The 27,385-nt window shown below is 39.9% G+C and overlaps 1 protein-coding gene across 1 annotated transcript in view; it reads left to right on the top strand.

Annotated features, from left to right (window-relative positions):
• Positions 1-12,613, top strand: part of LOC117825454 (neprilysin-like) — a 38,498-nt gene extending 25,885 nt beyond the window's left edge. The window contains exons 10-23 of the mRNA XM_034701317.1: positions 381-482; positions 592-728; positions 914-1,007; positions 2,433-2,561; positions 6,079-6,177; positions 6,270-6,347; positions 6,572-6,675; positions 7,034-7,092; positions 7,224-7,343; positions 7,734-7,867; positions 8,266-8,331; positions 8,909-9,004; positions 9,751-9,827; positions 9,926-12,613. Of these exons, the coding sequence (XP_034557208.1) occupies positions 381-482; positions 592-728; positions 914-1,007; positions 2,433-2,561; positions 6,079-6,177; positions 6,270-6,347; positions 6,572-6,675; positions 7,034-7,092; positions 7,224-7,343; positions 7,734-7,867; positions 8,266-8,331; positions 8,909-9,004; positions 9,751-9,827; positions 9,926-10,025 (1,395 nt within the window). The 3' untranslated portion in view covers positions 10,026-12,613. The remainder of the gene's footprint in view (positions 1-380; positions 483-591; positions 729-913; positions 1,008-2,432; positions 2,562-6,078; positions 6,178-6,269; positions 6,348-6,571; positions 6,676-7,033; positions 7,093-7,223; positions 7,344-7,733; positions 7,868-8,265; positions 8,332-8,908; positions 9,005-9,750; positions 9,828-9,925) is intronic.
• The last annotated feature ends 14,772 nt before the right edge of the window (positions 12,614-27,385 follow it).

Genomic DNA, 27,385 nt, shown 5'->3' with positions numbered 1-27,385 from the left:
GGAGCCCAAATCTCCCTGCCCAGTGTGTGTTTGTGCTCTCCAGTCAGGAGCAGCTGCTGTGTGAAACAAGTCTTTAACCAGCCTGATCCCTGCTCGGCAACTTTTTCTCAGACATCAACAGGTTTCCACACTTTGTCATTCTGTGCCGGTCCGCTCCGCTCACTGCCATGCTTGACTTCCCTCTGCACTCGGCTGCTGGATTTTATAAGGCAGTCACCACTCGAGCTCTGACATTTACAGACCTGAAGCCTCCCGGGGACTCTGAATATGTTTGTTGCTGCTGGACCCGCACAGCAGTTTTGCACGTGTCAGGAAACAGGAGGGTGATGTTGTGACAGCTTTTTTGATTTTCCACCTCTCTGTCTTGCTCTCTCTCCAAGGCTACTGATACTCCAGAGGACCGTAACAACCCAGTGTTGCTTTACAACAAGATGGAGCTGGGTGATTTGAACTCCAACTTCACCCTTGAGGTTGCATCACAGGTAAAAATAGACTGTTTATCTGACTGAATTCATTTTTTTCCCTTCTCCTAGCTCTTTCCACCAATCTTCTTTTTCTCTCTTTCTCTGTGCTTTCGGACTCCTCCTGAAGGTATTTAACTGGAGTTACTTCACAGCGAAGATAATGGATACAGTCAACATCAGCATTCCTGACACAGAAAAGGTCATAAACTACTCCCCCAACTATTACCGAAGACTCAACCTCATCTTGGCCAAATACACAAAGAGGTATGTGGTAGTATGAGTGTGTGATTATGTGTGTGTGTCACAGCGCGAGCCTGTGTATGATGAGTGTGTGCTTGCGGGGGCGGATAGTGTTGCATACAATAAAAACAGCTGTTCTCCCATTATTGATGCATCGTAGCTTTGTGTGAGTAAGCGAGTGACTTTGAATATCCTCTCTCTCCTCACAGGGACCTGCAGAACTACATGGTGGGCCGTTTTGCTATGAACAGCGTGATGAGCCTGAGCAGAGCTTACAGGGATACCAGGAAAGCCTTTCGCAAGGTACACTGCACCTGTCTGTAGATTTGCACAAAGGCCAATTAAAACTGGGGGCCTGATTCACTAAAGAATTGGAGATTTTATGCCTGCTAAACTTGTGCAAACAAGACAAGAAGATGATGTTTAATTCACTTACAAAGGATTTAATGCTGGGCGGAGATTTAGCCTAATGGTTAAAACATGCGCCCATTTAGCAGGTGGCCACGGTTTGATTCCCCCACTCTCTCCCCTGGTTCCCTGCTCTATCCACTGCCCTCTCCTCTGTAATAAAGGTGTAAAAGCCCCAAAAATGTAACTTAAAAAAAAACAAAGGTTTAAATGCACCACAAACTGCACTGCAGAGTAAACAGCGTGTCTGTGGGCGTATTAAAATGAGCCATTATGCATTCATGTGGGGCAAAATTTGACCCTTTCTATGCAAGTTAGCCTCATTGCAAAACACATATCATTCACAAACACTGGGGCTTACAACCATGTGCAGTCATAGTCAAATTTTTACCACCTGCTGACAATTGATGACCACTAATTCGTGGCTGACCCAAAAGTCATATTTCTGTCCAAAAAGTCTCATAATATAATTTTGAAATCGTTATTTGTACTATAATCAGGGGTTAAATCAATGTCAGGCTATTCTTGGGTTAACTTGGCATGCTCTAGCACACTGTTCCACTCGTATGAAGACAGTCTGAGCCTTTGCAAAGACTGGGATTTAGCGTTTTTATCTGGATGAGCTTGTTTTTGAAGTTTTGTTATAAACCGTAAAATTTGTTGTACATCTGTCAAGAACTAAAATGCAATATACTTGTAGGAAGCATCCCTTTCTAAGCCCATCATCCATATGAGAAGAGATCTAAGCTTTGTGAAGATGAGAGCAAACAGCTTAGCTTCACAGAAGAGTGGAGATGTTGACGGCTTATCGCCACAATCAGATGCAAAACAAGAGCAAATTGCAAGGAGCTGCAAAACTTTATAAGTGTGTTTTCGCTTGAATATCATCAGCACAGTGTGTGAGTTGGACCCTGAGACGGAGCAGATAGCAGGGGCAAATAGTCCAATTCTCTCTTAGCAACTGCAATCTACTCCTAGTGAATTTGCCACTGAATTTTAGGCATAGAGATCAATATTGGCGTTGCCATTTATAGAGCTGACCTGCTCGCAAGGCTAAAAATAAACGTGTAGGTCTTGGCTCTAATAGACACTGCCTACTCTCAGTTCCATTCATATTACTTTTGTGTATTTATGACCTCTTTCTATTTCTACTTTTCCTCCTAATGTAAGCATTCATAATTTCCCTCCTGCCCTATTTCTGATACAGCTTAAATGTTCTGGTAATGCATGCAAGAATTGCCATGAGTCCTTTTTAAGCAATATGCTGAGTGGTTTACCCTGCACCTCTAATTGATCGGTGCCTTGTTACTCTCCCTTCAGGCCATGTCCGGCACGACATCGGAGGCAGCAGTGTGGCGACAGTGTGCACTTTATGTTAACAACAACTTGGAGAACGCTGTGGGACGACTGTACGTGCAGGAGGCGTTTTCTGAGAAGAGCAAAGAACTGGTTAGTAGAGGTGGATTACACTTGTATTATTAGATCCAGAGAGGGTCAAAAATAATGACAAATATTTTCATCAGGTTTGGTGTGTTTTCATTTTGTGTGTGATAATTGCATGCCAGAAATGAGTCTTTGAGGCATGTGTTTTCACAAAAACAGTGAGAGTGTTAAAATATTCAGATATTCATACATGCAGTGTGGCAACTTGTGTTTTTTTGCCTCCCACTTGAGCTCTCTCACCTGAGTTTCTGTCACCTTTTGTCCTCCATAGTGCTGTTTTTTTTTTGCTTGCAACAGATGAAAGCAGCTGAACAAGGTGTGCCTGTTATCATGCCTACACCACCTACACTGAAAATCCCACCTCCTGGCACGCGCATGTATATGTGCAATCTTCGGCACATGATTGAGTGAACGCTAGCCAGAATTTGTGTACGTGTATGTGTGACTGTGTGCATCTGTTGAAATGCTGAGTGTCTCGCACACTGTAAATCTCTGTCATCTTCTGGACCTTTGCCCACTCAGGCATGTGGATCTCGCATCACACGCTGTGTAAATGAGCCTGTGAGTGAGTGTATGTGACACAGGACTCCTTTGAAAATGCATATCAACACTCCTTTACACGAATACATGGCTTTATATACAGTGCATGTGTGTTGATGTGCTGTTTGGACTTGCAGCTGGCACATATGCTCAGCCACTAAAATAATTAGATCAGGTACGATCAGCAGTGGAATGTAACCAAGATCATTTACACTTGTGCTTAAGTAGCTGTTAAAGGGGCTTAAACTGTATTTGCTATTTAATACTTACACTACATTACTACTTATATTACATGCATTAGTCAATTACTTCTAATTAGCAACCATAGCTAATAAGTCATTAGCTAATAAAGGCATCATGACAAATAGCACCTTCTTTTAGAGTTTTCATGTCGGTTGTACTACACCACACTACTAAAAGTTTAAGTCCCATAAATGTGCCATGCGACAATATAAGACCTCGAACTATTAGAATATTCGGATGATCTGCCAATACATGGATACACACTGAGTGCTGCCTCAATAACAAACTGAAGGGAGTAGCCTGATATGCTAGCTTGTTAAGCAAGCTCTTGTGTAGCAAGAGTGCGCTATTCTTGAGTGTTATTGTTGTTTACTTTTTTAAGCCAATGTTGATTTTTGAATTGAGCAAAAACATCTGAGACTGAGCTCACCTAAAGTCGTATCCATGTTAGCATTCTTTTTTGATAGCCATTTTACTTTGCATGAGTTGGCAATATTGCATGCATATTATATATCTGTTCAAAAAGGTAATTTAGCCTAGATAGTTAATTTTTTTGACAATATATTTTTTTAAATAGAGATCTCAAAACAGTATAGACAGTTTTATATTCCAAGTATAGGGAATGTTCTTTGAAATAAATTGATTTTAAGAGTTTATGATGAGATTATTTCTCCATTACGTCTTGAGCCTTTGCCTGCTGAAGCTATAACCCTGTGTTATTTGGAGTCAAGGTGAATAAAATTCAGTTTAATAGCAGTGGATAAGTACCCCGATGGGAAACCATGATAATTCTAAAGCAAACTTTCATAATTTATTTGGATTTAAGAGGCTTACCATTGTATCTTTATGTGTTTGACCTATGCAAAGTATTGTATTGGAATTTAAATGTAAACCGATACCCATGCATGCTGCTGACCTCAGACATTTAAGTATGTACACAGCATTTACTCACTTTCACATTCTTGCACACACACAGACACACACACCCAAGCACACATGCTGTATGCTAAAAAGCCTCATCAGTATGGTCCCTGCGGGTTTGTGGAGAACCACAGCATGTTGTCCGAGTGGTCACGCTGTGAGGGGTCTGCTGATATGATGAGATACTGGAATGCCTCTGTCAGCTCAACCGCTGCGGTCTCTGTGGTTAGAGGGATCTGGATCTGGAAGGGCAACCTCCCCTGTCACTGCAGTTTTTGATTTTTTTCCCCTTTCTTTTGGCTCTTAAATGTTTGTTTCTTCAGGTACTTTTTTCGGAATTATAGTAATTTTGTTTTTGTTTCGTCCCTGGACTCAAATAGTATTTTATTATTATGATGACCATGGCACAATACATGGTTTGCACAGCATTATGCCATCCAAATGGCGACAGTCAGTCTGTCTCTGTGTGCAGGCGTATTCTTGTAAACTCTTGCATTGTAGAAATACCACAGGTTCCAACTATGCTTTTCATGTGGATGTTGGAGCACCTCACTGTCTGAATTTGCATGTAAAAATAACAAATATCTTTATCTTGAGACCTCTATAGTAGTGCCAATGCTAATGTTATGTGCAGAAAATATGCTGGTGTAGAAATATCACTTTTTTACACACATCTATTTGCGCAATAAGAATTGCTAAATTGGTTTGTTTGGTATATTATTGTGTTGGCAAAAGATTGAGCTAAAAAGTCTCCTTTATTAGAGTCAGAGGGCTCTGAATTATTTTGGAAAACACATTTAATCCCAGAACTACTTTGCATCTGTGAGTAAATTAATATTTAATGTAAGTAATAATTAAAAGCCTCAAGGAGCAGAATGTAAACTGGCTGTGTAATCAATAATGCATTTGCAAATTTGTGTTGGCCTAGAGACTGTCAAAGGTGAATAAGGGCCTGTGTCCTTTTAATGCCATTTTTTGCACAAACAAAGCCTTTTTCTATAAACTGATGCTGTTCAGCGTTGGAGTGTCCTAGCTGTTCTCAGTGTCCCAGCTGTCCTAGCACTCGCAGCGCTGTTAATTGAAAATGGAATCAACGTTTAGAACACTGCCAAGCTCGTCAATGTCAACGCTCCTTCATTGACCAATCTAAATCAGGAAAAAGGGGAGGCCTTTATTTGATGTACAATTTCCACATCTAGTGCTTTGACACTGAACATTCAATACTTAGGGATGCGGAAGCAGAAGTGTCGTGGAACAACTTTTATCACCTAGCAACAGTAAGCACCGATGAGAGTGCTTACTGGGTGCTGCCAGTGCACTAAAAGGGGGTTAATGGACACAGGCCCTTAATGTACTGATAAACTTTGTACCTCTAAAGCTTTTCATCGTGACAGTGTCCTACAAAACATTTTATCTTCTGTCTGTCACAGTCACACGTCTATATTTAGTCATTTGTTAAAATAGCTGAATCTTTTATGAGTATTAGTGCATCTGAAATCATGAATCACAAAAACAAAAATACATTACCGGTAATATGAAGTGATGTCATCACATTTACTGAAACCCTGAGTGCTTCTGCAGTGATTTATGACTTTGTAATGATGAGGTCGGAATCATGGAAGCTTGTTTGTATGACTGTGTTGCACAATATGTTGCAAGATATTTTTTTTTAATGTTCTTTCAACTAGATCCTCTCAGAGGGACACACACCCACACTATGGACATTTTATGTTGACTGACAGTTATTGTTCAGTTCTTTTCATGATATAAATTTTGTGACTGTTGTATTTTTCTCTCTTTGTGTGTGTGTGGGCATCAGATGGAGGAGATGATTAAAGACATTCGGGAGGTGTTCATTAGTAACCTGGATGATCTGACCTGGATGGATGCAGAAACCAAGAAAGCAGCCGAGGAGAAGGTATAGCTAAATCAACTGTGTGTATTGTTCCTGAGGATTGAGTATGATGACTGTTAGACCTTTGTTAACTGTGTTTCTCTTCTTTTCTCTAGGCTAGAGCTATTCGGGAAAGAATTGGCTATTCGTACGACATTATGGATGACAAATACCTTAACAATGAGTACAAAGACGTAAGTGTCTGAAAAGATGTGAATATGACTGTTTTTCCCCTTTTACTAAATCAGTGTAGCAGAGTACAGAGTGGGTTCATTGTGGCAGTTTATAAACTCTCTGAAAACCTCTCTCTGAATTCTTGGCTTTTATGAGTTCAGCGAGAGATCGTATGACCAGGTGTTGATAGCTCTCATCACAGCTAATCCTCCCATTTTTCTGGCTGTGCATGTGTTGGTGTTAGCTGGACTACAGTGCAGAGGAGTACTTTGAAAACAGCTTACTGAACCTGGAGTATGTGCAGAAGAAACGCCTGCGGAAGCTCAGAATCAAAGTCAACAAAGATGAGTAAGTTTTCCCGGTGGGGGCAGAGTTAAATCAATACTCAGGGAACAGATTAATTTAGGATTTGCAGTATTTTAAACTTAAAGTTATATTCAAATCACTGACAACATTTTTCTTCTTCGCTTATGGTGCTTGTGGTCTGCCACACTAGCTTGCATTTAGCACGGTGCACTCACATTCTCCCACACAAACTCCTACTCGCAGACACAGTTCAGCCTTCCACTCAGCAGCAGGAACTCTAATGTTAGCATGTTGATATAACTCACAGGTTAATTTGAATATTCTTCATTGAGTGTGAAATGTGTTGCTCTGTGGTGCTTACTTTACTATACTATAATTCCACCCTCCTTGTCTCCTTCAGGTGGGTAACTGGAGCTGCTGTGGTCAACGCCTTCTACTCATCCAGCAAAAACCAAATAGGTATTTTCACCCTGGGACATGCAAATACATTCAGCAACCAAAACATTTGTGCCTTTAGTCAAAATTCAACATTTGCTTTTGTTTGAGAAAGACAAACTTATTTTATCACCTCCCCCACCCCCTGCTATCAGTGTTCCCTGCAGGCATCCTTCAGCCGCCTTTCTTCAGCAAAGGCCAGCCTAAATCCCTCAGCTATGGTGGCATCGGCATGGTAATCGGTCATGAGATCACACATGGCTTTGATGACAATGGTATGATTTTCCACACTGTTGCTTGCTAATCCTCCCAGTGGTACTTTTGGCAGCTCTATTGGTATTCGGATAGAAATATCTCCTTTCTTGTGCTTGGTACCACCTCAGAAAAAAAAACATGTTTTCAAATGCCATACCTGCTTGTATGCAGATCACATAACCCCAATAAAATTCCACTGCACTTTTTTTCATGGGGTTATACGAAGTGATGATATTTAATCTCAAAAATGTCACAATCTTTTTTGGACAGCTACTCATAACTAAAAGCCATCGAACTGTATAAATATGAATGTGATGAGAAAAAAACTTGCAATTTACCTTATGTTAAAAGTTGTTTTGGTTAAAATATAACACTTAATGAAAGCTTTTATGCCTTTGCCTCTTGTTAAGGTCGTAACTATGATAAAGATGGTGACCTAAAGAACTGGTGGACCCCTGAATCCACCCAGAGGTTCCTCGATCTGTCGAAGTGCATCGTCAATCAGTACAGCAATTTCTCCTGGGACCTGGCCAATGGACTTCATGTATGTCCTGGGAGAGCATTTCTGTCCTTCTTTTCCCCTTGGTTTTGAAGTTTTTATAAAATGCACAGCATTTCCTCAATATTAACTCAACCTTTTTTTGGACTCATTTATTTCCTTTCTTGTTAACTTTGCCAGCCTATCCCTTTCCATCTTTCAGCCTGGTTTTGCAAACTCATATGTCTCTAATATTATTCGTGCTGACATATCAATCCCTCTCTCCTCCCCTGTCCTGCTACTCTGAACAATGCTTCTTTTGTACCCCTAGCAAAATGATGTCTTGTATCCCAAAGACTGATTTCTGCTATTTGCTATAATACAGAGGAAAAATTACCATCTCCCCAGGTCCTGTTTTCCCTCACAATCTGTGTTGTCTTTCTTTTCTTGTGTCCCCTCTCTAGTTAAATGGTAACGACACCCTCGGGGAGAACATTGCTGACAATGGAGGGATACGGCAGGCATATCAGGTAATGAGCCTGAAAACAGAGGAGGAAACTCGGATTAAGAGCCCTGGGTTAAAGATGACAGAGGATGACATTCAGTCTGTGGTTTGATTTTGTCGTCTACTTGCTTACATTAATGGATGTGTCATTTTGCCAGGTCACTGGCTGGCTCATTAGCTATTGTAAACACAACAACAAAAGACATGATACTGCAGCTAAACTCAGCAGTTTTGACCAGAAAAAAAGGCACTCGTGGATTTCAGTGCAAAAAGGAGATAATAGATTTTTCAATGAGATAAACCTTTATATTCACGCCACATTTTATATTTATTAACATGATCCCAGACTCTAAATCTCTATTGATGACCTGAAGTTTCATAACTGTCAGAATAACAAGCAAATATGAGTTGTATATATTTTCATGTATGGCTTTGAATGTCAATCAGCGATGAATCAGAAAGGATACTTTGAGCTAAATTCAGTGTAACCACATTAAATTGGTGGAAGTGATATCTAATACTTTATAACACAAAAAATAATGTCTTTTTGAGTATATTATAAATGTCTTATTAATAATCTCTGTGTTATATTCATCCTGCAGGCCTATAAAAACTATGTGATGGATCATGGGGAGGAACCACCACTGCCAGGCATTGACCTTTCCCATGATCAACTCTTCTTCCTAAACTTTGCTCAGGTAGATAGCAATGATGGATGGATGTATGATGGATGTATGATGGATGGATGGATGGATGGATGGATGGATGGATGGATGGATGGTGGGTGGGTGGATGGATGGATGGATGGATGGATGGATGGATGGATGGATGGATGGATGCCTGCATGGATTTTTTGAATGAATAATTATTACATGGATGTTGGATCACATTCTTAGATGGATAAAAGGAAGGTGATTGATTGATTGATTGATTGATTGATTGATTGATTGATTGATTGATTGATTGATTGATTGATTGATTGATTGATTGATTGATTGATTGATTGATTGGTTGGTTGATTGATTGATTGATTGATTGATTGGTTGGTTGGTTGATTGATTGATTGATTGATTGATTGATTGGTTGATTGATTGATAACATTTTTAGGCATGATATACAGATGAAATGATGATAACAGCATTTTTAGATACCAGGTATTAATATGTGTCAAATTGATGAAGGATAATGAATAAATAATGAATGGATGGATGGAAGAATGCATGGATGGATGGATGGATGGATGGATGGATGGATCACTTGATTTATAGATGGATTGATGAAGTGTATCTGGTGTATGGATTAAAAATCATATGAAATTAGTTGGATGAATGGATAGTTGAATGGATGATTTATTGGGTGGTTGGATGGATGAATACATCATTGATTGGATGGTTAGTTGAATGAATTCATGAATTTACTATTGTGCGATCTCCATATTTTGCAGGTGTGGTGTGGAACACATCGACCAGAGCAAGCTGTGAATTCCATTAAAGTAGATGTACACAGTCCAGGGAAATTCAGGTACATTCAGAAATGAGGTACCTTGAAATAAACCATTCATGTGCTTCTTATCCATGGCCTCTAACCCCAACCAACATCCTCCTCTGAATGTTTTACAGGGTACTTGGTTCCCTTCAGAATTTCCCAGAGTTTGCCAAAACATTCAGCTGCAACAAGAGCAGCTACATGGTCCCTGACAACATCTGCCGTGTATGGTGATCCTTGGACTCCTGGGATAGGCACTGTTGCAACATGGATCATCCCTGTCCCACCTGCAGTGCCTCCCCTCTCAGACTGTTGAAACACTTGAGCGGGGGGACGGCCACTTGGAAGTGGAAAACCCTCTAAGCTCTTTAATGGATGGACCAGGGCTGGTGGACTGACGCTGCAGTATGCACAATCCTCTGAGAAAAGCAGTGGACTATACCCTCGCAGGCAGACAGAGCACTGTCTGCCTGACTCTGATACTGTAGTTCTTTCAATCAGCCTAATTATTCCGCTACTCACTGGATACAATCACTCCCTATGTTTTTTCTTTCTCCTCATTTTGACCCTGGTTTGTTTTTCATTTAATCTGCCAATATGTATGTGAGTGTGTTTCAGACATAAAACTGTACAAGTAGTGGGGAGAAGAGGTGCAGACAGACAAATGTGCTGAAACCCACTGGCATATGAATACTCTTCACGCCCACTCATACTTATACACGTGTAACAGGGCTGAACCACTGTTCTGTATGTGGGACTGAGCTGAATACCTCTCATAAACCTCAGCTGGTGTCAACCTACATCCTCATGCTGATTCACTCAACAATGTACCCATAATGTACTCTTTGTTTATATATAGAACTAGAATAGGTAAATTATTATGGAAAATCAGAATTTATTTTGTTCAATAGACCAGTAAATATTGAACCATAATCACATATTACACAATACTAATCCTAATGACTCAACTGCAGTTGACAGGCGGCTGCTGTTCATTAGCAGTCTGTCATAATAAACCAAAATGAAGTTTTCGCCTTTAAGATGACAGCTGGTCGTGAATCATTGAGCTGACAATCGACAAATACCAGACCTTTTTTTTATACATTCACTAGGCCTCCTGTGTGTGTGTCTGTGTGTCTGTATGTCTCTATTTGTTTTGTCATCATAATCATTGCCTACAGTTTGCCAAGCAAGCTGGTATGCCTTACATGATCTGCTGTGCTTCTGTGTGTGAGAGTGTGTACATGTATTAGCCAGAGGGGATTAACGGGATAAATCAACGTAACATTAAAGGAATATTTCAAAAATTTTACAGATACTTAAATTGTCTTTCTTGAGAAAAGGTAGATGAAAATGCTGAAGCCAGCAGCCTTTTAGCATAGCTTAGCATAAACACTGTAAACAGCTAGCATAGCACTCTGCAGAAGTAGGAAAAATCCCTACCATTATCTTAAGTGCTCATTTAAAAAAAGGCCACTGCTCGTTTGTGTAATGTTTTGTACATTGCATTGACCAAAGAGCTGTCAATATCCAACATAACATATTTAATTGAGGCTAATCTCTGCATACAGATTATACACATGAATATAGAATTTTCAGCATCTGATGTATTTTATTTTTTTTGGTTATAGCATGTTTGTAGAATGATACATTTCAGTTTGAGTGGATTTTGGAGACCCTTCTGGACACATAATGAGGTAAACTGTCCAATTTAGAACATTGAAAATCATATTTGGTAATTTATAGGAATCTATATCTGGTCAAGGTTGATACAACTCATCTACAAAATGAAATACTACAAAAGAAAGATAGGTAACCTGATACTGGAAAACAAAAAAAGAAAAAAGGATTTCCAAATATGGATATTTTGATTGAACTTTTGAACAGCAGGGTCCAGGAGTAAATATCCTTCCACGTCCTATGAGTTATTCAAACTAAGTGTAACATATTCATTTGTATGCTTTTATTGTGCTTGTCGGCAGAATTTATTCAACCTTTTGACAGAACTTGGGTAGCTGTTTCCAATTAATTTTTGCTAAGCTAGCTAAGCTAAGGTAACCAACTCTGGCTATTGCTTAATAAGAAACAGAGCGAGGTATAAATAGTTCCAACTTATTTTTGGTAAGAAAGTCAAATTATGTATTAACAAAATGATGAAGTATTCCTTTAAGAAAGATTTAAATATTTTTTAGTCTGATCTTGGTCTAAGTTTAATTTTTTTTTTTCAACCCACCACTTTTTTTTTTAAGTTGAACATGTGTCAAGCAACAGAAAATGACATAGTCAAGCTTGTATATGTGTACCTCTGTTTTTTAAAAAAGCAGACTAAGGTTTGCTGGAACACTGAACCTTTCAAAAGTTAATGCATCTTTGTAAAAGCAGGAGATTGAATGAAGTCACTGGGTCCCAGTTTAGGATTCATCGTTTTGTATGGCTTTATTTTTTCATGTTGAGGGTTGAGGTTGATGTAACAGGGGCTGTAACATCATCAACTATTGAAATCTTTGCCTTTTGCCTTTTTTACAGAGAGCAGTGCAATGACTGATCCATCACAATGATCTAGCCTGTATACAACACCAATCATGACCAGCCTTTATACATTGCTGTTTCCCCTCCTGTTCTTCTCCTCCATTGTTTGTCAAAGCTTTCTTTCTCACTCTCTTCCCCCAAGGCTCGTTTGTTTCCACCTGTCACTCTCTCTCCATCCCTCCACCTGTAGTAAGACAGATATACCTCAGTTGCCTGTATTTAGATACTTTATAATAATGACGGATAATCATCTTGAGGAGCCTTTTTCTTTCAAAATAAATCTTTAAATAACACACTGGGCCTGCAGGCACGTTGTCTTATGAGGTCTATGAGTGTATGTGTTCTACTTTTTTTTCAGGATCTTCTTTAGGCAAGCTCTTCAATCTGATACAATGAAATGTAACATTACATCCCGAGCGTAGGTGGTTATTTTAAGCAGCGAGCTTCAAAATGGGAAACATTCAATGTTGGACTTGAGTGTGCACTGAATGTGAATGCACACAATATCCTGGTCCTGCTGACTTGATATTACACCTCTTTATGGACTTTAGAGACTTTAATCTTGTGGAAATGTTCTACATCAAAGAGGAATAATTCTTTTGCAGTTTGCCTTTTACTTTTACCAAGAATGCAGTCTGTGATTGTCTCAAAAAAAGATAAACTAGAGAGAAGTATTCATGCATACTGTCTCACAAGGGGAGTATTAACATGGGGGCTTAATTTTATGTATTAATTTCCTCAGAGGCAGAAAAAAAACAATAAGTTAATTTAAATGCAGCATTAGCCTAAACTCTTTCCCCACTAATTGGACCTATAAGCATTTGGGGAATAGAGGCTAATGTGTTTAGCTAGTCAAAGGCCCGATGCAAACAAATGAATGTGCAATATCTTTATGGCTGCTCCCAAAGCTGCCTGCTGATAAATATACCCGATGCAGCAATGAACCATGCAAGCACATTCTCTGGCACGAGGATGGCTTGTACACAGACTCAAACTGGAAAGGCATACAGTCAGGGATGTACAGGGACTGAGGAAAAAAAAACTTGTGAAAACTTAAGAGGTAAAACCAGAAAGCCAAAGAGAATTATAAAGCGCAAGATGCAGAGGAAAGGAGTGCCAAGAAGGAGCACTAAAAATATGGCGAAGTGCGAGAAATCTCTGGAGGATTCAGAAAGAGCAAGAGGGGCCTGAACTAGAACACACTTGTATAAATATACTAAAGTAAAAATTGGAGGGGTTGCGACCTTACATTATTCATTTTCTCTTCTTTTTTGAAGCAAATATATTTCCTTTTGATTGACTAACTTCAAAAGGTTCCTTCAAAGTAGCCAAGTTGAATTTGTTGGCTTCCAAAAACCAACTATGGATCGTTTTTGAAGCATTTCAAATGTTTTAAAGGTAACACTTATTCCCTATTTCATGTCATTTATTGTTAAATCATAAATCTCAAGCCTGTCTTGATTGTGTTCAAATGTAATTCCACCTCTCTGGATCTCATTCAAGTATTGTTTTCAGCTGAATATCAGTTGCAGTTGCTTATTTACAGCCTGGCTTCCCCTCTTGCTCTCCCTGGCCGGCAGCACTTTGGCACAGAACCGAAAGTTCACACCACCCACTTTCCTCGTGGTCTCACCCTCCCTGTCATTAGCAGCTATGCCTGCTAACATCACAGCTAACATTACAGCACCTCAGCATGTTCCTAGGAGGCTGAGCACAGTGTTTTGCACTTTGCACATTGTAGACAGTCGAGGATTTATCCTGAAGACACACAACGTATAAGAGATGTTGGAGCCTGTTGGAGTGCACAAAAGTGAGATACATGACTTGATGGAAGAGAAACATAATTAACACCTTTGTGCTTGAAACCTTTGATCTTGAAGTTTTTAGAGATTCACCCACGCTGCTCTGTCTTTTGTTTTTGCTCTCAATACAAAGTTCAGCACCCCTCTAATGCTGTCTAGTCGCAAAACGACTCAATCTTTCTTCATGTGCCCTTGGGGCGACCCGAACCGTGGGTCCAGTGGTATGTGTGTGTGTGAGCGTGTATGTGTGTCGTGTACTGAATGTGAATGTAGATGGGGGGGTTGTGGCCTCTGGAATGCCTCAGAGCGTGTGTGTGTGTGTGTGTGTGTTTTTGTGTGTTTGCGTGTGTGTGTGTGTGTGTGTGTGTGTGTGTGTGTGTGTGTGTGTGTGGCAATAGAGAAGATTGAGGTGCATGAAGAGGGGTCAAAATGTGCGCACACCTCAAAGACAGCATGCACAAAAGCACACATGTATGCAAACATCTTTATAAGGATCATGAGAGGTAAACAGTTTCAGGTATGGCAAATAGAGCAACCACTGCGACTGCAGCATTGATTTCAAAAGAGCTCTCATTGTGAAGTGCACTCTAACTGTGCTCTCGTTGTTAAGGGCTGTACATCCTTGTTTTAAAAGTTTTAATTGCCATGGCTTTTATACCATTTCATACACTGGTATGGATGAAAATGAATCATCTAGTCTGGGGCCTATTTGAAATTCGTATTGCTATTGTTGCTCTCAGTTTTTAAATTGGACTTATACCACTGAAAGTACAATGCTCTGACTTTAAGTTCACAGGCAATGCAACTTTTCTGACCCACATTTTGTGTATTTTTAAAGACGTGATCCACTGAGCACCCCGTAGTTTGCCTGTAGAGTAACAAGTTGTATAACACAAAGTGTAATACAACTATACAGCAAAAAACCCAAATCTTACTGAGTGTTTCTTGTAAAAAATAATAGTCACAGTCTGTTATTTCACTTAATATATCAGGTTTTTCAAATTGACCAGAAATACATTTTGTTTTGAGATATAACAAACCCCTATAACAATGAATTTTTTGATCAGAATGAGTACAAATGGCTGCCCATGCAGCAAGAAAACTTTCTTGATAAGTTGAAACAAGATGGAATACTTATTTCAAGAAACCTACAAGGAAATTTTCTCACAGCATCAGCAGCCTTACTTACTCAAGGAAATCAAAGAAGTCTTTGTTTTTCGTTTTTTTTGGCTTGTTATATCTTAAAACAAGATTTTTTCTGGGCTTTGCAGACCAATGTGGCTTAGATTAAGTTTAATGACAGATTATGACTAGAAAATTATATAAGATCTAAGATTTTTGCAGTGTATGAGTCCCAAATGATAATTACACTAAATGGCTTTGAAGAATAAGAAAGCGCTTAATTGGAATATACATTTGAGACTCTAATTTAATGACAGAACCTTGTCAATGTGTTTTCCATTTGTTGCTGAGGAAAGATTCAAAGTTTCCCTTGGTGTGTTAGAGGATAAACACTTTGTATTTAAAGTACTGTCATAGAATGAGTGCTCCCTCCATAATTAATGTAAAACAGTGACATCATGTGGTTGTTGAACATATATGTGCTCCTCAGCTGAGCCTGTGGTGTTTGATTAAATAGAAAAGTTGGCTTAAATCACAAAAATAGCACCCAAAAGCACAATAGAGACTTTCAAATGGTGGACATAAACCATCTGTTTTCTGAATGGGATCCTCTTCTTCACACTTTAAACGGCACATTTACTAGCTTTAATGCACCTAAGGACAGGGCTACTGTTACTGATAGCTCACTATCAGCTCGCATTTGTATAATTCAGCAACCTGGAGCAAGTCATTTATGATTCTTTTTCTCCTCACGTTCTGACCAGCCGTCTGTGGTGCACCTATCTCTTTCGCTTTCTGCCTTGATCTTGCAGAATGTTCAACCACTCCTCCTTAAATGGAAGAATTATGTCCTTAAATAGCGATAATGAGAGCGTTAGCTGGTGTTTGTAATTGAGCACAACAACATTTATGTAGAGAAAAGTGCTTGATTGATGGTGTTACACAATAGCAGAGACGTTTGCCATTAAAGTAACCATCGATCCACTTTTAGCAGAGGACAGGTGAGAGATCAGGTTCATTACTTTTACATCTTAGGGCAGTCACTAGCAGTGTAGACTATGCAATTCTAATTAACTGCTCCAAGTTTGAGACAGGCATGAAGGTCACAGCACTTAATTGGTTGAGCTGATATAACAAACTTTCTGTCTCAATGGGAAAAGCCGGTTCTTTGACACGCAGTACTCTGTGGGGCTTCTCTGGATTAAAGGCTTTGTTTTTGCATTCCATTTTGATGCATTTATCAGGCCAAATAATCCCTGCACACACAGACGTTGAGTTCTGTCTTGCATTGTTAACCACTGCGGATGTAAAGATGGCTACAAATGTTAAGTCGTTCTCAAAACTATATCACAAGAAAGGTAAAAGTACCTTCTGTCCTGTCTAGATTTGAGTAATTTAATCTCATGACATCTGGTCCATTCAGTTGTAATGCTGACATCAAAAAGTAGCAGGTCTCTTACACAACAAGATCACATTACTGCAATTGTTGCTTGCGGCATCTGAATATATTTTAAGGTTTTATTGATTTTTTAAAGCGCAGTTGGATCTGGCCTTAAGCAACTGTTATAACCAGCTCTCTATTCCCCATGAGTCCAGGAAGAGCATCAGATTCACATGCTGGGGTCCTGTTTGTGGCCACAAAAAAAAAAAACATGGTTAAGACCAACGGAGACCTTGCTCTGCTCTCAACACTGCTGGGCTTTCAATCAACCTGCCTCAGGCCAGGTTCTTGCAAGAGCACATCCACACACACCTGCAGCACTGCTGCTTTGACCAATATTGCAACCACTGGGGACAAAAAACAACAACAAGACACTTTACTATTAAAACGATTTAACAAGCTTTTATTGCACAGGAATTACGTCTTATTCAAAATTCTCTGCATTTTGTTCTTATTTAGCACAGTTTCAACTTCTTGTGACACCAATTAGCCTCTTCCCAGGATAGAACATCTGTCTCTGTTGGGTCCTAATCACATATTTTCCATTTTGTCATCAAATGGGTGCATTCCAGCGCTCTACTGTGGGAGCAGCATGGGCAATAAACATGAAATCTAAATAGTAGACACACAGAGCTGATACACCACACCTGGAAAACATCTTATTATACAGCAACCATGTGGTGTACCTGCATAATGATCTATCTGAAGACAGAAATACCAAATGAAGGCTGGCTGGAGGGAGTGAGTGGGGCAGTGAGGGGTGTTGTGCTGTTACAGAAGCAAACAGATTGGGCATGTTAACAGCCAAACACATAATTATTCTTCCACAACAAACCTGATGCTAAAGAATGACTATAAATTCTGTGTTCATAACAAGCTTAAATTTGCATTCATATCACAGAACAGGATTGTGTTAGCATGTTAGCCTACATGAACATGTGTGTACGTGTTGGTTGTACACATGTGTTTCTGCTGATCCTACTGCATTGCTGTGGTGTTGAAAGTTTCCATTTTAACTTCATTACCCTCTCACACTGATGTTTGCATCTGGTGCACATGTTCAACATGACAGCTGTGTTTTGGCATATTTGGCCTTATTTGTGCAGGCTTTTGAGGCTTACACCTCCGGCTTCCTGGAAAGTGGATGTGGCATAATCTGCAGTAACAACCAGACAACCTAATGCCCCTGTTATTAAACGCAGACTTTGAAATGCTCTTTACAGCTGACGACACTACTATTGCAGATTCAGAGGCTTAGCTGTGATGGCGAGTTATGAGCTGACATGTCAGGCAACCATTTGTTGTTTGATTACATCAAGCTGAGATCCAAAGACTTGATGTAATCATGGAGGTGGTGCGTGATATAGCTTTAATCTTGAGTTCAGGGATGTGCCAAAAGCGAGAGGGCTGATAAAGTGCTTAGGTTTAAAATAGGTTAAAACAAATTACGAGCTAAAGATGCCTCCAGGGCGGACATGCACATAGCAGTTTACAGTGTTTAGGAAAGTACAAGTCCCCACCCAATCCATTGTTTTTCTGTTCACATCCTGAGAGGGAGAGGGACCACTCATAATATAAAATAAAGAAATGACATGAGGTAACCATGGCAATGACACTGCCAGTCCTAACACTCTATACTTTCGATCCCCAGTCGTGTGACAGAAGTACACTGAGGACACACACTCACAGTTACATCCATTCATCAGTGTACTATGTTACAAAATGCTATCTATTTTTCCTCCTCTAGCTCTAAAGAGCTCTCCTGAACCAAGTGCAACAGCCTGAATACATACAACCTGAAATGTAACACATCTGCTATTGTTAATGGAAAAGCAGGGTGTTCTCATTAGGTCCTTTATCCGATGGTAGTTAATGGATGATGACTAAATGAGTTATTAGCCACAGTGTAGAGGTCATTTAATGATGTATTAAAGATATCAAAAGGGATAAAACTACTAACATGTGTTTTTCTAATTCATTTATAATTAGACAGACAAAAGAAACTTTCTCCTGTGCTCATCATTACCTTAGCAGAGGTCCTTAAGATAGTTGTCCACTTTAACAACATCATTTACACATCTCAAAAGATGACAGTGTGGTATATTACTAAACAACATCAAAGCCAAAAACATAATGGAGATGTTTTCTTCCCGCTGCAAGGAGACCTTAATTTCTTGTGATGAATTCAATTTCTTCCTCGCACACCTTTTTTCTGCCGAAGAAGATGAAGAAGGAAAAAATCATAAAGTCCATTAGTAGAGCAAAAACACTGGCTGAGCCTGTAGCCTGGCTGTAAGCTGTGAAAAATGAGTTGTGTGTTTTTCTTTATTGGTATCGTAATAGCAGTATAGAAGCCCACTTTTTTCCTAACACACACTCCGATACACTGACTGATTGGGTGCAGTTTTATATGGTGTTTGCTTTATGAAGTTCAACAAGGCTGATATTGGAGAGACTTTGTTGCATTTTAGAGTGTACACCACCAAGGTCCTACAATGACCTCTAATTGAATGAACTGATCTTTTTAATCATGGATTTTACTTTTTGATTTAAAGCTACAGTAGGCAACGTCATTTCATTAGCACTTTGGGTAGAGTGACACATTTTGTTGATTGCAGGTCACAAACAACTAACGTTTGAAGTGTTCTTTTAAATACACTGATTGGCCTATTTCTAGTAAAAAATTACATCTTATTAAAAGATATGAGCCAGATTCACCTGACAAGTAAGAAAAACATCTCTTTCAAGAAACTGCAAGATGAAAATAAGACTTGAACTGCTAGTAGTGGGTAAAAAAAAATCAGCCTTGTGAAGTTTTAAAGTATGGTAATATCCTTTTTCAGCAAGAATTAATTCAAGAACACTTGCATTCATTTTGTGTAAATGCAATGTAAATGTGTCTGATCTGTGTCTGCAAGCGCTTGCCCCAGGGTTAGGAGATCACCATCTGAATTTCATGGCAACCAGGGCAATAGTGATGTTTTTATCATCACAGTAATATTCCAAAATTCAATCCATCTCGACCTTCAAAGACCCAGAGACACTTTCACATGCTAATATTTAATCACACCTAGATTACTTTCTCTAAATCAATTGGGCTGTGCAAAAGTCAGCTTCCAGGCTTTTAACCAGAACCAAAAAACGTGACCACATCACTCCTCCCTGGCTCCCAGTATGTTTTAGAACTGATATTAAGATTTTACTGGACTTTTAATTACCTTCCTCCCTGCTACGTAAAATACGTTTTATACCTCATACCTTACTTCTGTGCTGTGGCAGCCAACACATACATTCAGAAAGGGCAGAGGTTTTCTAATTGCGTCAAATTGGAGATTGCTGGGTCAGTGATCTCTTTCAAATCTCATCTCAGAACATACTTTTATAAGACAGTCAACGCATCTGATGTGTTTTAAAGTAACTGTTCTTTCGTAATCCCTATGCTTATGATTATATGACCAGGCTGTTGTATTTTACTGCCTTTGTAACTTGAATTTTAAAGGTGCCTTGTAAATAAAGGTAATTTATTTATTTTTGTATAAGTTCTATTGTTCAATTTTTGGTATACAAGCCAATAACATACTTTAAAGAAAGAATCATGTACCCAAGGAAAGAAGAAAACAAAGTAGACAACAGCTGCGCATCCAGTAATCCATCCTACGATGAGCAGAAAGGGGAAGAGTTTGTGGGAAGAGGTGGTTGGATGAGCATCTAAGGAGGCAAATATAGAAACAATAAGAGAATTGTTAAGGTGTGGAAAGATTTATTTTTACTCAGGATCATATTTTGACATAATCCCTCAGACAGAATGTGGATTTCTTACCTCTCTTAGACATGGTACCTCCCTGTGCTCTAATCTTCTTGTTGCTGGTGCAGTGCCAGACTCCATGCTGTGAAGAGTTGATACCAGCATCCAGCAACCCGGGGTGGAACCTATCCGGCGGACTTGGAATGAAATCCATCTTCAGTTAGCCCTTCATTGCTCCCATCTGACTTAACTCTTCTCCCCCATTTTCACCCAGAGCACTGTATCTGACAGAAACGTACATTTCCCCTCATCTTTCCAAGGTAGTCATTCTCGTCACGTTCCTCTCTCTGTGGACCTGGTCCCAGCTGTCCTGGGCCCTGAAGCTCCTCTTCCTGTATCCCCCTGGAGGAGCTGCTGCAGCTGGGGCTGGCAAATTTCTCTCTAGAGGGTTAACTGTGTCTCCTTTTAGGTCAGGATTAGAGCTAGAAGGAAAACATACTTATTTCAGTGAACGGTATCTGATCATTTATCAGCTTTATGAGTGCTGAATGGGAATTTGACAAATCTTAGACAAGGCCTTGTTCAGAAACTGGATGTTAAGAGATCTAGCTTCAGAAAATGTGCGTATTTCCTCGCTTTAAGTGTTATATAAGATCATTCAAACACTCAAGTGGCTTTATTCATAAAGCTGCCTCGTACAAAGAGTTGTTCCTGGTGAATCAATTCTAAGAAAGTTCTTAGAATCACAACGCTTTCTAGGAATTTCCTCTTAAAGTCAAGAGTAGATCCTGGTGAAGATAAAAGTTATTCACAAAGCATCTTCGCCCCCAAGAGAACTCCTGAGGTGAAAAACTCTTCATGTTAATGAAGAGGACTTTTAAGAGGCTCAAGAGTTTCTCAAACAGAAGAGAAAATAGCCGAAAGACGGTGAGATAAGAGGAATGTTCTCCAAACACTGAATGACTGTGAGTTAATGAAACGCTTAAGATTGGATAGTGATCATGTCGCGCTCACATCTCCAAGCACAATTTGACTCTGAGAGGTTTGCAGTTTGAGAGCACGGGCAAAGGTCCCGACCTCTTGCTCTCAATGGAGAGTGTGTGTCGTTGATGACTATCAATGATCAGAAAATGGGCAAAGGTCTGTAAAACTGTTTTGAACTCCAACCTACAACCAGTTAGCTTAGCTTAGCTTTACACCAAAGACATAAAAGGAAACAGGGCAGAAAAAAGCTGCCATGGCTCTGTCAAAAGATAGGTTTGCCTAATTATTTTGTAATGTATGTACTCTGTATTTCACAAAATTTCAAACTACACCTTTTGAGGCTAGGAGAAGGGCTGAAGAGGGGGAAGGGAGGGGAGAAGAAAAGGCAGAGAACAGGAGCCAAAGGTGGAATTACTGGATACTATTTAAAAAACTGACAAAAGCTGAAGGAGGAGAGCAAAAGAAGAGAGAGAAGGAGAGAGATCAGGTGGTCTGAAAAGTGGAGTGCATGTGAAGAATTAGAGGAAAGGAAGAAAGAGGGAGCGGAAAGGAGTGGACACTCTAAGCGTAATTGGATGAACACTTGTCACTGACAGGGCCTGCTCCTGAAAATGACAGCTCTTTCGCCCCCCCCTCCCCCTCTCTGACCCCTTTCATCTTTAATAGGCCTCTCTAATTTATTTGTACGTCTGCACAAGCTCTCTTAGGCACCCGCATATAGTCCTCCTCCTCCTCTTCATCATCATAGTCTGTGTACTGTAGTCTGAGAGATACGAGCTGAAAATGATTGCATGATTACATGGAATTACCCAACCTCTTGCTCTCACTGGAGAGTGTGGTTGTTGATGACAATCAAAGACTCAAAGTGTGCTCAGGTGTGTGTGTGATTATTTTCTTTAAAAAAGTTTGTTAACAGAAAAAGTGCTGCAAAGGCACAGTACAGTACAAGGACAATAACATGTGCATCATCTGTTTGTAAGCTGTTATCTTCAGAGATCTGATTGAATACACCTGGGTTTTGCTCCATTACTGTTATCTCTAAATTAGTGTACCCTCTGTTCTCTCCCCTCAATAACAATCTAATTTTCTCCTCCTGCAATCTCATTTCCCTCCCGTGTGGCACTGATTTCTGTTTATCAAATGCATCGTCTTAATCTTCCCAGCTCTGCTGTAGCAAGAAACAACCTGTAACCACTGCTGCTCACGCATCTAACCCTGTTACCTCGCTGCAAAGAATTCATCACAACGCTTATTTCACACAATATGTTGAGCATCACCACAAGATGTTTTTCTGGCTTTTGCTATTTCTGATCTGTTAACTAATCAACCCTGTTAATACTCCATCTTTCATTTGGATTCCCCTCGCTGTGCCTCTTATCTTCCAGCTTATGCATATCTGAGCTCTGCTCCTCTGCTTTCCTGCAGGAGGAGAGCCCTGCCAGCTGATGGCAAAGTCTATTCCAGGTAGAGTTAATCAGGGAAGATATGCAGTGTTGGTGGGCCCTAATCCATGTTCATGTTAAGGCAACACAGACTGAGTCTGAATCTCTGAGTGAAGAAGTTTATGCTTCCTGTGAAGGGCAATATTTTGAAGAATTAAAGATATTTTTTATTGGACATGCCTGGATGATTTAAGGCCATTACTGAAACACAACACACTGCAATTATAAGAGTACACCACAATTAACTTTGACAAACAACTGCAACAAAACTGTTGCTGATTTTTGTGCAAGAAAAGAAAAGAACATCTCGGAGGGATCACTCCTCCATAACTCAATTATGTGTCTGTTTCTGTTCTTAGCACTCTTTGTCTCTGACTTTGTCTGGCTTGATCACAGGTGAGCTCATTCCTGTCAGACTAAAAGCACACAGTCTGTATTCCCCTGGAGGGGGATTTCTTTTTATACACTACAATGGCTTAAAAAAGAGAAAGAAACTCCCCCACTCAGTCTAACTCTAATACATTTCATTTGAAAGCTTTTATTAGGCAGCTACGCTTCAAATAGTAAATAGTTGGTGGCAATAACAAGCTATTTTAATTAGGCTGTACTATATGTCTGCAACTAATCACATCCCCAGTGCACAATAACAAGGATTACATACCAAACATCCATTTTAATTTCACAACCTCTTCCACATATATTAAGCTGGAAATGTAAAACACTGTGCATGTTAGGATATTCATATTGTTAAGATGTTTGTATTGAATGGGAAGACTTCACTACATAGGACCCTAGAGGCTGAACTCCATTCATAAAAAATGATACTGTACCTATAAAGCCACAACAACTGGCTCTAATGTACTGCCATTACAAGGTTGGACATTTCTGCTGTATAGGTCAAGTTTGTAATGTCTATTGCACGTAGGCGTTATGGTGGGGCAAAGTTGTTCAGCCTGGGCTCCTAGTAACAGAAGCGTAATGGGGGTAAAGATGTTAGCTATGTTGGTGCTGGGCAGAACAGCACAGAGTGTTCGTGCATGTCTAAGTATGTGTATTTACACACCGTATCCCTCCTCTGTTTCTGCAACACCCTAATGCAATGTGAAATTACACGCTGGTACACCAATACTACACTGCTGAGGTGTTCAATGTGTAAGTAATCAAGGCATGGTGATAGTGGAACTCAAAACCAGCACAGTTATGGAAGTGTAATGTGTCGTAGGCTGTCAAGTGGGTAATTTGGACAATCTAAAAGAAAATTCATAGTGACTTCTTCGACAAGCACATAATTGTGTCAGCTTTTTTCCAGATAAATTGACAATTGACACTGTGATGGTTCCAGCTTGTTAAAAGGAGGATTTGTTAATTATCTTCGACACTAATGAAAGTAGATGAACAGTCTTTGTGTTCGATATTGTTGGGCAGACAGAAGAAGCAATTTGAAGTGGTTATTTTTGGCTTTGAAAACAAGTCAAGCTCGTTCTTATTTATTTATGTATTTATTTATCATTTTTTTAATCAATCTTTTTTTTACTCCAATTTCCAATTATAACATGTTGAATTTGTAGATATACAGTACATGTGTGCATAAACTCACCATAATATTAAGTGTATATGTCACCCTTAAAGTACTATTTTTTCCATCCAAAAATTTGCAGCATCCAGTCGCGGTTCTAGACCAATTTTACTGGGGGAGCCAGGCTGGGGCCTAGGGTGTTATCAGAGGGACACAATCAACCCTGACAAAAGAGACTGAGAAGGGCGAGGACCGGCTGAGAACAAACTGGCAAAAATCAGTGCATCCCGGTATACTAGACATATATACTACCGTGTACTATTTCAAAATGCAGACTGACAGCAGCTGTTTGGCTGTTTACACTCAACATGAGTCCCTTAGCGCTCTAAGGGACTGGAACCAAGTGCCACACGCATGTGTTCCGCCTGTAACATCGGCACGATACCAAAGCTTTTTTTATTGTATATTATTTGAATGGTGTGGAGGGGGGCCACAGGTTGGTCCAGGTTCAGTTTTGCAGGGGCACTGGCCCCTGTTGGCCCCTCCCCAGAACCGCCACTGACTGCATCCTACATAATAGTGCAACCAATATTCCTGTATAACACACAGAGAGGGGTGTTTTATTGTTTTATGGTATTTTACTCAGAAGATGGCCCTATATTAAATCAATCACAGACATGCACTGTCATGACTGCCAGTGCAACCACTACCAACACCAACTGCACATGACCTGCCTTTGAAAATTCAACCCCATCCATTGTGTATTTGAAGCAACTGCTTCGCCATGCAAAGCATGCTGGGATACATGGTGACACAGACCAGGCTGGAGGCCCTTTTTATTAACAGCTTTCCTTCCTCACTAGGTTATAATGATTAATTTAAAGAAAATGGTAGTTTACTATGTGGTAAATAAATGTTATAGAGTGCCCACTTCTTGGAAAGTGACCAGCAGGGGTTGGTGGCACCACTCCAGGCAAATTGGTAGAAGCAGGCCTGTATCTGTATGATAAAGCTTATAGTTAGAGCTGGCTCAGGTTTTGACCAGCTCTTAGTTATGCTGCTATAGGCTTGGACTGCCGGGGGTACTGGCACACAGACTCATTGGGATCCTATCTCACCCCAGACCGTTCCGGACTTATCAGAACGCAATGGAAATCATCACTTAGACAGACAGATCAGGGAACTGCATTTTATATACTGGTGGGAGTAACATTACCAAATTTACAGCACTCAACAAGGTCTCATTAAACTCCAAACACTACATCAATGAATAGGCACAGTGAGTTAGACTTTCAAATTAAAATCCACCCTTTCAACACTACAGGCATTAAATACCGTATGGCCCTGAATCATTCAGACCTCAGGGTTTAATGGCAGTCAAAAAATGCACATCATAAAAAGGCGACATACCTTTATAGATTATTCTAACATATTGTACTGAAGAGTTGACAAAAGTAATACATTTACGTTCAACTCTGCAACAGCAACTGAAATACAACTTTGAAGGTCTAAAACAGAAACATAGCAAATAAAGGAGTAAGTGATATATTCAGTTGAAAGTGTGCAGGACTGTTTGTGCAGCTTTTCATCCCATCGTCCCTCTCCTACCCACCTTACTCATGTGTTCTTTTGTTCTTTCTAACAATGACACCTTTGAGACAGCCCTCTTCATCATCTCACTTGTTGGAGCGGCATTGACAGAGGCAACATTTGCCACCTTCCTTTACATCTGACACACACCTCTGATAAGGTGTAGCACCCTCCCAGATGATATTAAATCACATTTTCGAGAGCATTTCATTGTAGTTTCATCATGCTGTGAGACTTAGAGTGTAATGATCTCGCTATTTCCTTAACCATTAACATCAAATGAAAAAAGACAACTTCCACAATGGTGTAGATAATCCCTTTGACCCCTTACTTCAAAAGGCGTGAGCTAACAAATCAGAAGTGTGCTTCATGCTCCTGCTGATCCTTAACTTGGGTGTGTGCTCTGTCTTTTTCGAGCCTGTGAATGGCTTGTTCATACAGTATGTATTCAGTATATGCTGTTCTGTTATAGCTTTGTGTTGGTTGTCTCCTGCCTTGCACAGTTTGGGGGATGTCTGGCCTCACTATAGTAAAGGGGATCTACATCATTATTGAAAGGCTTTCCCAGGTACTGATCTTTTTGCTGTGGCTGACCCAGGCACCTGCTCATCCTGCAGAAAGAGGCATCATCGACATCCAGGGACCCGAGATCATTCTTTAATGTGCTATGGGCACTGTGGTGGGATTTCCACTGTTTCTGGACTTAATTGGCCTGCTGGCCTGTCTCGCCTCCTCCTGGCCTTCCTCCCCAAGAAACTCCCTGACAACTCCGGCATGCTGATCTTCTGCACTGTCTGGGTTTCATTTGTGCTTGCCAACATTGGTCCTCCAGGGAAGCATACTGCAGAGATTTTTGCCATCCCAGCCTCAAGTTAAGGCCTTTTGCCTTGTAGCTTTGTGTCAAAGTGTTTTATTGCTGCTCAGAGGCTTAAGGGAAACATTGACACACCAGGGCCTGATAGTCGGCAATAATAAAAGGTTAACGCAAAGGACTTTAAATCAAATCTAAAATTAAACTTTTGAGAGCTCAATGTTGTCCAACATGATTCATAGAACAAATAAATAACAGCAACAAAATGATATAGAAAGGAATATTCTGCATTAAACATTTCAGTAGTAATGTTAAAATGTCATTTAGCAGACGCTTTTATCCAAAATGACGTACATACGAGAACAAGAACAACACAAGCAAAGATCTAGAAGAAGAAGAGGAAACAAGATCAGGAAGAGTAACAAAGTGCTTCAAGTCAATTTGGGTGCAGGTACTGCCAAGCAGTGTAAAGGCAATGCACAAAAGTAAGTAAGGATTTTTTTTAAATTTTCTTTTATAATAAAATAAGGAACATCTACAATGAAGCAACCAAACCATTTAAGACCTTCCATTATCATCAACAATTAACATCACCTCAATAATGACCAAAGT

This window comes from Notolabrus celidotus, chromosome 14 (genome assembly GCF_009762535.1).
Source record: "Notolabrus celidotus isolate fNotCel1 chromosome 14, fNotCel1.pri, whole genome shotgun sequence".
Taxonomy (NCBI): Eukaryota; Metazoa; Chordata; class Actinopteri; order Labriformes; family Labridae; genus Notolabrus; species Notolabrus celidotus.
Note: the sequence above shows the minus strand (reverse complement) of the source record. Positions and strands in the feature narration are given on the sequence as shown.